Genomic DNA, 9,933 nt, shown 5'->3' with positions numbered 1-9,933 from the left:
ATTCCCCAAATGATACAGGGCAATAATGGGGCAAGGACTTGATCAGTATGACACAGATGATATTTTATTGGGCTAAGGGGGGATTTGTGGGAGGCTGAGGTGCTGGGCGCTGGGCCAAGGTGGCACGGGCCATGCTCAGGGCACCTTCTCGGGTGCGGTGGCCACCAATGAAGCCGCTGGTGTGGACAAAGACACAGCCAGGAATCCCACTGACCTGGTCCAGGGCCTCGTCCCGAAGACCCCGCCATGGCTCTGGCAGGGGCAGCCTACAAGTGAGAAGAGGAAGGTGGTGGGAGCAAGTGGAGGCCCTGGGGGTGGGGGGGAGCATGGCAGGGGCCAAGGCTTGTGGCCCCCTCAGATAAGGTGGGACAGGCCTGAGGCCTGCAGGTGGTCCTCTAGGACCTTACCGGCTCTGGAACGAATGGGGCTCCTTGGGCACACACTGTACCCGCCACTGTCCGGCCTGGTCAGTGTAGATAACAAAGGCGACAGTCACCGGGGGAGAGAGCCCAGATTCCAGGTGGTAGAGGTGCTCCTTCCAGGGGCATCCACCTTTTGCCAGTTCCACGATCTCTCCACTTGGGTCCACCTGGAAGGGAGGCATGGCTGGAAGGTCAGGCTGGAAGTGGGAGCCCCACTGGCCGGCAGCCTGCCAGGGTCACTAAGCCACGAACCCCAGGGCCTGCCCCGGGCCTGTACCTGGAATCGCTGGGCCAGGGCCTCCTGTACCAAGGCCCGGGCGGGCAGCCAGCTGTGCTGATAGAAGTCTACTCTCTGCAGAAACTCCTCTCGAACTAGGTCCATGGCGCGTTGGAACCCGGCCTGGGAATCGGGATCAGAACCATGGTGCTGGCCCCAACTTCTGGCGTGGCTAGGACTGGAGGAGGCGACCACTCATTTCCTCCCCCGAAGTACTCGCGTGCCTCGTGGTCTCTGCCCCCGGGGCTCCCCTTACCTCGGTGTCTTGGTTGGGCTGGTTCCAGGTGGGGTTAAGTCTCGCGACCCGGGCACTCAGGGTGGTCGTCAGCACGTATCTAGGCTCTCCCTCTTCCCACTGGGAGATCCCATTGTCCACCGCATCCACCTCCTCCACGAAGTTCTCGTACATCTAAGGCAGCAGCAGGAGAAAATGCTCCAGGGCACCTACCATTTGCATCAAGTTTTATAGACTTCAAAGGATGGGCGCACCCACCAGTCTGCAACAACCCTGTGAGGGTCTCTCAACGTTCGCCGGATGAAGAAAGGGGGAACTGGGGAGGTCAGCGGCTTTCGGTCAGATGGCCTGACTTCTAGTCCAGTGCCCCCTCCACAACCGCGCAAAGCCTAAGTCAAGGCCAGCACGTGTGAGGAGGGGGCTGCTGACTTCGGAAGCTAGGAAGGTCTCAAGTTCCAGGAGAGGCTCTGGGCGTGGATCCCCGTGGCCAGGACACGGTAAAGCTCCAGGTGGGCTGAGCAGGCTATTCAGTGACCTGGTAAATGAGGTCCACAAGAGTCTGGCCGAACTCGAGTCAGGTGGGAGAGGGAGTGCTGGCTGAGACCTAGGAGCCGGGATGCGGTCCCAGGGCAGCCTGTGATGTGCCACATGGTGGGAGCCGGGGCTGCATCTCCCAAGGCCACAGAAATAGTAGGATAGTGCCTCAGGACTCTGGGGGCAGAAAGGACACGGCACATCAGTGTTTCAGTGCTTGAAGCAGAATGGCCCTGCGTGTAGGCCTGTAACGGCAGCACGGCTGCGGTATGCGGGAAAGCGCTCCTCGGGAGAGCGGAGAAAGACTGCTTCCTGCCCAGCATCTCTTGGTCTGGACCCCAACCTGATGCTTAGTTAGAACTTGGGGTAATCTACTCCCCCGGCTTAGAAGCCCCTCAGCATAAGGGAAAATTGACCGAGGCGGTCTAAAAACCATAGTATTCCCCAAACTCTGACCCTATAGTTCACATTTCTTCACCTCTTCAGATCGTACAAATGCTGTGTCACAGGAGGCAGAGGACAGGTGAGCTACAACAGAACTGAACTCAACGACCTCTGCAAAAGCAGCACTGACGGAATCTGAAGCTTGACCTGTGAACTTCACGGGAGTGGGGGCAAGTCGGCGTCCTTAGAATCACGGATCTGCGTGCCGGGGCCACTAGCCCTATTCCCTTTCCTGTAGCAGAAGCGTGTGGAGCTGCTTGCAAAGGAGATGCCGGGGGATCCTGACGATACTTTCATAATCAAATCCTCTCCAGCTCAACTTCCGATGCGGGGGTCCAAGATCTGCCCCCCTCACCTTCAGGAGGGAGCCAGAACCTCAAGCCAGGTGCTTCCCAAAACCAGCTGCCTCCTCTATTACCAAGCTGTTGAACAATCATTTTTTATGATGGCCGATCAAGAAAAGGACCGCGAAACACTGCTTTATGGTTTTCAAAGCCCTTCCCTAAACTACCTCACCTTCTCAGAGGTGAAAAAGGCAAGCCTGACTGAGGGAGACGGTGCTGGGCCAGCTCTGGGCCAGGAGTCCTGACCTGAGGCCCAGTCCTGCTGAGTGCCACTCCCAGCTGCTGGAGATGCTTTTACGGGTCATCTCTGTCTTTGGGTCCCCACCTTGTCATAGATGGTGCCCACCATGCTGTCCTCTTCGCTGGTGCCCAGCAACTGGGCCAGCAGCTTGTGCCCGAAGTGCAGATAGACGAGTCCCGCACTGCTCAGCTTGGTCTGCCACCGCTTCCCAGGAGACAAGGAGCTCATGGTCTCTGTGAAAGATCTGAGGAGCACAGGGAGGCAGGGCTGAGGCCGAGCTGCCCCAGTGAACCCACAACTGTGTGTGTGTGTGTGTGTGTGTGTGTGTGTATAGGCACGAGGGGGCGGGGCTGGAGAACGCTCAGGAGTCGGGAGGAGAGCGCCTGGGTGCGGGAGCTTCAGCTTCTCCATGGGGATCAACACGGACCTCAGCTTGGAGTCTGTTCATGCTTTCATTTGACAATGGTGAATTCACTGCTCTCTACATGCCAGGCTTCGTGTTTTACACATCAGGGATAGAGCAAACCCTGAGACCATGTCCCTGCCTTCAAGTTCACCTACTACCGGCAGACACGCAGGCACACCACCAGGCTAATGCTCTTGGTAGGTTATAAACAAGGCAATGGGGGTGGGGTGAGAAGAGCGACTTCAGGTCATTCCTAAAAGATGAATTAGGTGTTCACCGGCCAGACAAAAGGCGAAGGAGAAAAGGCATCGCAGGCAGAGGGACCAACATGTATGATGGCTGAGACAGGTCTCTACACGGAACTGCAAGAGAGGCAGCTTGGGTGTGACGAGTGGCAAAAAAAAAAAAAAAAAAAAGCAAAGCTAGAAGGGTAAGCAAGGGCCAGATCATGGCAGGCCTCGTCCACCATATAGAAGAGTCTGGGAGTAGGGAACCTGAGAACTTGAGCGGACAAGCTCAGGGTAGAGCGCTGTGCCAGGCAGCATGCGGAAATGCAGACCACCTGCAGTGCTGGCAGGGGTGAGAAAGGTAGACACACCTGAATTCTACTGATATGACAGATCTTAGGGAAGCAGAAGCTACAGCCGTAATTTCTAAATACCCATCCATCAGAATCACCTAGAGCTTATTTTTTTGTGCTTTTTATTACTGAGTATATAAAAACATCTATAAAACATTCATAAGGCATAAAAATGAATACAGAATAAACCCCCAGGTAAAAATCCAAAAAGCAAAACTAAACTACTGAGAGAAACAGATGTGCTAAACTACACAGTAAACGGGGGTATGATGAACACAGAATTAAGGACACGGCCTACTTCTGGGGAGGTCGGGACATGGGACAGGGAAGAAGTGCCTGCGTACTGGTGCGAATATAACGGTAACCTTCTAGAGCTTAGGTTGGGAGATTGGCCGTTGGGTGTTCATTACATGCTTTATATTCCAAAAGCGTTGGGGTGCCTGGTGGCTCAGTCGGTTAAGCGCCAACTCTTCACGACTCAGGTCATGATCTGAGTTTCGAGACTGAGCCCTGGCCTCAGGGTCTCCACCAGGTACAGACAGACCCTGCTTAAGAGTCTCTCTCTCCCTCTGCCCCTCCCTGGGCTTGTGTGCACTTTCTCTCCATAAAAAAAAAAAAAAAAAAAAAAAAAAAAAAAAAGAAAGAAAGAACCCACCTAAAAATGTGTTAATAAATGTGTGATTTATTTTCATAAGGCATTTTCATAAGCATAACCTTTTCATAAGCATTTCCAAGGGAAAGACTGGGAGAGGACCAGCTAAATGGATGAACTGAATGAAGTGGAAGGGATGTGCAACCAGGGTCAGCTCTTCTGAAAAAAGGCTGAGAAGGGAGGGTAAGCGATGAGGTTATAAATGCCAGGATTCCCCCTCCATATTATTTATGAATTTATGAATGTAATATGTATGCTTAACAAAGAGGGACAGAAATACCTACGAATAAAATCGTCAATCTCTCAGAGATCACCACTGTAAGCAATGTGGTGTATGAGGGAGGGTTTTTTACTCAGTCCTTTGATTTTTTTTCCCCCCAAAGATTTTACTTATTTATTCATCAGAAATACAGAGACACAGAGAGAGAACCAGAGACCCAGGCCGAGGGAGAAGCAGGCTCCATGCGGGGAGCCGAAGCGGGACTCGATCCCAGGTCCCCGGGGTCCCGCCCTGGGCCGAAGGCGGCGCTAAACCGCGGAGCCACCGGGGCTGCCCCAGTCCTTTGATTTCCAGATGGGAGGGCGTGGGCAGAGTTTTAGGAAGTATAAGCCCTGGGGCAGACGGGTGCTGCTATGAACCTGCACACTGGAAAGGCTCAAGTTCCTTTGAAAAGGAGGAGGAATGGGCGGCCCGGGGGGCCCAGCGGTTGAGCACCTGCCTTCCGTCGGCCCAGGGCGGGACCCCGGGGACCTGGGATCGAGTCCCGCGTCGGGCTCCCCGCATGGAGCCTGCTTCTCCCTCGGCCTGCGTCGCTGCCTCTGTCTCTCATGAATAAATAAAATTAAAAAGAAAAAAGAGCACGGAGGACGAGGTAGGGTGACTCACTGCGGGAGCGCGATGCGCTGGGGGCCGGAGGGAGGGCGGGAGGCCCCCCCGGAAAGGACGCGCTCCCGGGTCGGAGCACAGTGAAGCGCTGACCTGACGGGGGTCTCGGCTCCCTCGGGGCCCTCGGGCCGCCGGAGTCGAGGTCAGAGCGAGGGCGCCGGGCACTGACCTCTGGTGATGGTCGTACCGGTGCCTCTGAGGGTCGTACTCGCCACCCACGTCTACCACGACGTCACAAGCTGCCAGTTTCTCGGGGTCCCGGGTCCGCACAATCTCCGCATCCTGCGGGGCACAGGAGGTGAGGGGGCGGCCAGGGTCGCGCAGGCGGAGCCCGGGGGCGGGGCGGGGCGGGGGCGCGACCCGGCCGTACCCGGTACTCGGGCAGGAGGCGCAGCAGCGCGCACGCCAGCGCCTCGTCGCAGTGGAAGGTGCCGTCGTGCGTCCCGATTCGGGCCGGCGCCATGAGGCCGCCGCGGGGTCGCTTGGGCGGCGGGACGGGCTCCGCGCGGAGCATCCGGGGTCCGGGCCGCGCGGGGGGCGGCGGCCGCAGCAGCCGCGGGAGGAGAGCGCGCGGGAAGCCGCGGCCCATGCGGCCTCCGGGGCCCGCGGGTCACGACCCGGAAGGGGAGGCGCCCGCGCAGCCGCACTTCCGCCGGAGGCCGTTCCCACGGCAACGGGCCCGCCCACCAGGCCCCGCCCCCCGCCTCTAGACGCTCAGTGCCGGGCGGGGCCGCAGCACCTCCGCCCCGCCCCCCGCGCACCTCCAGCCTCCGCGGAAAGCACCGACACCAACATTGGGCCCCGCGGGCACGTTTATTAGCACGAAGCAAGCCCCTCCCGTCCTGGGCCCCGGGAAGCCACGCCCACAAGGTCCCAGCTCCCGCCGCAGGAGCACTTGGCCCGTTTCTGAACCGTTTCTGAACCGAGCTTTCAGGCCTTGGCCGTCGCCTGAGTTGCCCCCAGGGCTGTGAGCTGCTGAATCTTCTGGCTCATCATCTCCATGACAGCTGTGGGGGAGGGAAAGAGGAGTCAGATCCTGGTCTGGAGCTTAAGTGGAGAACCCAGAGTTAGGAACCGTGAGAAAAAGTTAAACAGTTAATAAAACAAAACACTGAGGAGTGCCTGGGGCGTGCAGTCGGTTAAGTGTGGTACCCCTGGTTTGGGCTCAGGTCCTGATCTCACGGTCCTGAGAGGAGCCCCCCTGCCTGTCTCTGTGCTCAGTGTGGAGTCGGCTTAAGACTCTACCTTCCCCCTCTCCCCAATGCACTCTCTCAAAAACATTTTTTTTTAAGAATATTTTATGTGACACAGAAAGCTCAGACATGAGTGGGATGGGGGACCAGCAGAGGGAGAAGAAGACTCCCCACAGAGCAGGGAGCCCAACACAAAGCTTGATCCCAGAACCCTGGATTCATGACCTGGGCTGAAAGCAGATGTTTAACCAACTGAGCCACCCAGGCACCTGTTAAATAAATAAATCTTTAAAAACACCAAAAACTGGGCAGCCCGAGTGGCTCAGTGGTTTAGCACCGTCTTCAGCCCAGAGTGTGATCCTGGAGACCCAGGATCGAGTCCCACATCAGGCTCCCTGCATGGAGCCTGCTTCTTCCTCTGCCTGTGTCTCTGCCTCTCTGTCTCATGAATAAGTAAACAAAATCTTAAAAAAAAAAAAAAAATACCCACTTTTAACAGTGATCCACTGTGGGACATACTCACACAAACAAATTCACACTCTACAATGTGTCAGTAAATATGGTAACCAGTGGGACATAAAAATGAACAAATACAGTATTAAAAGAGTCAAACATAACCATGGATAAGATGTTCACCTTTAGAACAATGGTTCTCAATCCTGACTGTAACAGAATTACCTGGGGAGTTTTTTTAAAAAACACCGATCCTCTAGAATTCCCCATCCCCCCTTCCTAGGTTGATTTAATTGGTTTGGATTGGACATGGGCTTCCTTTTTAAACTTCCTGGGTTATTCTAATGTGTAGCCAGCATTGTAATGGCTAGTTAATAGGGCTGTATTTCCTTCCTGTCTATTCATTTACACGTATCATCTCCTTCATTCCATCCCCATTAAATAGGAACACCCAAGAACAAAGATATGATTTCCTTCCTCTAAATTTCTCAAGCACCCAACTGTGCAATCTACAGATAGTGGGTATGCAATGCAAAGAATCTAGAGATCACATCTAGACACCAAAGGGAAAGACATGGTTTTAATCTAGCAAAGGGGACACCCCCAGTTCACACTGGAATCCATGCCCTTTATCATGGTAGAAAGGGTGAAGAGGTGCCCCAGGCCAACCTTACCCTGTTTCATGGCATGCTTCTCCTGCAGAGCTGGTTGGATTTTCTCCATTTGCTTCGTAAGAAAGTCTATCTTCCTCTTGAAAAAGTCCTTGGCATCCTCCGCTGTCTGCAAAGTCAGAGGTGAATGAAGGGCTAAGAGGAGACCCCATGTTGCACTCTAGGTCTTCCCCTAAACTTCCTTTCCCTGCTCAGAGGGGTATCCATGTGGTTATTTCCACTCACCTTTTCTACATAGTAGCCTGTTCCCACATCGATGAGCACATGTTCCACATCATGTAGCTTCCCAGGGACATACATCTAAGAAGCAAGGATTAAGGGAAAACTAGCCCAGCAGGAGTGTCACGACTGCCCGTCAGCTAGCCTGCTTGGCCTTCTTTTCTAAAAAGTTACAAGCCACAAGGACTGAAGAATCTGGAGGCCTTAGAACTATACCTATACATTCCGAATGGGAAGGAACAGAGAAGTCGGTTCCTTATGGAGAAAATGACATATGCTACAACACTCTCTTGCCCTGATCCCATCTCCCGTCCTCCAAGCAGTTCTTACAGTTCCTCCCAATACTTCCTCCAGAAGAACTAGACACAACGATATTTTCCTACTGATGTATAGTAAGAGTGATAAAAAGCTGGCCTCACTTTCATCAACAGCCCCAATCGTGAAATCCCTAGCTAATTCCTAATGGATTAAATGCTATTTAGCCGGCCCCTACTACACTACTTCTCTATTTCTTTTTTAGCCTGTCTGTTCTCCAACTATAGCTTACAGATGCCCTACTGCCCTACCTTACTCATTCAAGGAAAACACCCAACAGGCAGCCACGATCCAGGTTTCTTGGTAATAAGAATTTAGAAATAAGAGCTACAGTTAAGCCAAAACTGAGGATTCATAAATAGAGCCAACCTTCTTTGTTTCTGTACCCTGCAATTCTTCCATCGTTTATGTCTTCTAAGTCATTAGTAGAAGCGTAAGCCCACCTGTTTCGCCTTCGTATTAGAGGACACTCTCAAACAGCAAAAGGAAATAATCGCACCTTGATTCTGCATATGCTTTGGTGCTCGCAAGGCATTAGCTGGTTGCCAACCCCAGGTTAGGAGAGGTACAAACAGTGTATAGTGCGTGTTCTCAGAATTATGGGGACGCTCTGCAGTAATCAAAAATGAATCCCATCCTTTTTTTTTCTTTTCTTTCTTTCTTTCTTTCTTTCTTTCTTTCCAGGAGAGGGAGGAGAGACAAAAGGAGAGAGCTAGCAGGATATAGCAGTTTCTGTGGAAAGGATACAGAGCTCGTCAGTGGGACGAGTAGTTCTTTCCCTGTGAAAGCAATTAAGACAAACATCTGGGGAAGGTGAAGACGTTACAGAGCGTTTCGATGCGGCAGGGGCGGTAAGAGAGAATTAAGAACAGAAACGGGGACAACAGCGGAGGAATGTCCGGCACATTCCAGGCCTGGACAGCCGACCCTAGAGGGCTCCCAGCGGGGCACGGGGCGGAGAAGACGGCTGTCTCGTCGCGTCTGGGGAGGGGCCGGGACGGGAGGGGCCGGCTCGCCGCGCGCCTACCCCGTACCCTCGTTGTTCTTGTTGAGCACGTGCAGACAGTCCTTGGCTTCCACGTACTTGGTCTGCACCACCTTGAGCTGCGCGATGGACGTGGACAGGAACTCCACTTCCTACGGAGGACGGGAGACGCGGTGAGGTGGGGGCTGGAGAGAGAGAGAGAGAGAGAAAGAGAGAGAGAGAGAGGCGCCGCCGGGGTCCACGGGGCTGGGACGGGGGGCGGCGTCTCCTCGGGGACGCGAGGGCAGGACGCACGCGGGGCGGCCGTGGGGCGTCTCGGCCGCCCGTCCGCACCTGGTCCAGCTGGTTCTTGAGCATCTCTAGCTGCGGCAGGTTCAGCTCCGTGATGTTAACCGACTGCGCCATGTCGGGAAGGAGGACCGGCGGGGCGGAAGCGGCGCTCTAGCCGCCGCCTGCGCCTCTCTATGGCCGCGCGCCGAGGCCGCGCTGCGCCGCCGTCTCTGTGGCCCCCGCGCGGGAGGCGGGGCCGCGGCCTCTGCGGGCTGGACCCGCCTCGCGGGAGCGCGCGCCGTTCTCGCGGGACCTCCGCGGCCCGGCGCCGTGACGCGGGCCCGACAGGACCCCGGCCTCGACCCCGGCCTCAGGGAGCTGAGGGAGCGGAGGCCTGGGCGCCCGTCGCCCTCCGCGCGGCCCGGCCCTGCGTGCTTGCGGCGGCCCCGCCTCGGGCTCCCCCTCACTCCCGCGCGCTCTCAAAGAAAACTTTTTTTCTTTTTTAAGATTTTATTTATTTATTCATGACAGACACAGAAAGAGGGAGGCAGAGACACAGGCAGAGGGAGAAGCAGACTCCACGCGGGGAGCCCGACGCGGGACTCGATCTCGTGACCCGGGGTCACGCCCTGGGCCCAAGGCGGCGCTAAACCGCTGCGCCCCCGGGCGTCCCTCTCAAAGAAAAAATTTTTTTTTCCTCTCAAAAAAAATCTTAAACATCCCCCACGCACAGCGGCAGCCTTGCACAGCAATGCGTGGTGCTGCGCGTGGGCGGTGTGAACCCAGCGAACCACGGGCGAGGGCTT

The 9,933-nt window shown here is 55.4% G+C and overlaps 2 protein-coding genes across 2 annotated transcripts; both read right to left on the bottom strand.

Moving 5' to 3' along the window:
* Nucleotides 1–38: 38 nt before the first annotated feature.
* On the bottom strand, nt 39–5,625 carry MYG1 (MYG1 exonuclease). The gene is made up of 7 exons (XM_038577782.1): nt 5,392–5,625; nt 5,191–5,303; nt 2,582–2,741; nt 956–1,108; nt 700–822; nt 408–589; nt 39–266 (listed from the first exon to the last, which is right to left on the bottom strand). The coding sequence occupies exons 1-7, from the start codon at nt 5,608–5,610 to the stop codon at nt 65–67; spliced, it is 1,152 nt and encodes a 383-aa protein (XP_038433710.1). The 5' UTR covers nt 5,611–5,625; the 3' UTR covers nt 39–64.
* A 186-nt stretch (nt 5,626–5,811) lies between these two features.
* Nucleotides 5,812–9,292, bottom strand: PFDN5 (prefoldin subunit 5). The gene is made up of 6 exons (NM_001251949.1): nt 9,191–9,292; nt 8,907–9,009; nt 8,620–8,651; nt 7,564–7,638; nt 7,342–7,447; nt 5,812–6,028 (listed from the first exon to the last, which is right to left on the bottom strand). Exons 1-6 carry the CDS (start codon nt 9,260–9,262, stop codon nt 5,952–5,954), a joined length of 465 nt encoding a protein of 154 aa, NP_001238878.1. The 5' UTR covers nt 9,263–9,292; the 3' UTR covers nt 5,812–5,951.
* Between the last annotated feature and the right edge of the window lie 641 nt (nt 9,293–9,933).

This window comes from Canis lupus, chromosome 27 (assembly GCF_011100685.1).
Source record: "Canis lupus familiaris isolate Mischka breed German Shepherd chromosome 27, alternate assembly UU_Cfam_GSD_1.0, whole genome shotgun sequence".
Lineage (NCBI taxonomy): Eukaryota > Metazoa > Chordata > Mammalia > Carnivora > Canidae > Canis > Canis lupus.
Note: the sequence above shows the minus strand (reverse complement) of the source record. Positions and strands in the feature narration are given on the sequence as shown.

Coding starts and splice junctions, on each gene's coding strand:
- MYG1 (XM_038577782.1), bottom strand. CDS start 5,610: ATGGGCCGCGGCTTCCCGCGCGCTCTCCTCCCGCGGCTGCTGCGGCCG. Junction 1,109..2,581: donor TGGGCACCATCTATGACAAG/GTGGGGACCCAA, acceptor CTGCTGCCTTAG/ATGTACGAGAACTTCGTGGA. Junction 590..699: donor CCCTGGCCCAGCGATTCCAG/GTACAGGCCCGG, acceptor CCTCCCTTCCAG/GTGGACCCAAGTGGAGAGAT.
- PFDN5 (NM_001251949.1), bottom strand. CDS start 9,262: ATGGCGCAGTCGGTTAACATCACGGAGCTGAACCTGCCGCAGCTAGAG. Junction 8,652..8,906: donor GCTCAACAAGAACAACGAGG/GTACGGGGTAGG, acceptor TTGCTTTCACAG/GGAAAGAACTACTCGTCCCA. Junction 7,448..7,563: donor CAGGCTACTATGTAGAAAAG/GTGAGTGGAAAT, acceptor CTGACTTTGCAG/ACAGCGGAGGATGCCAAGGA.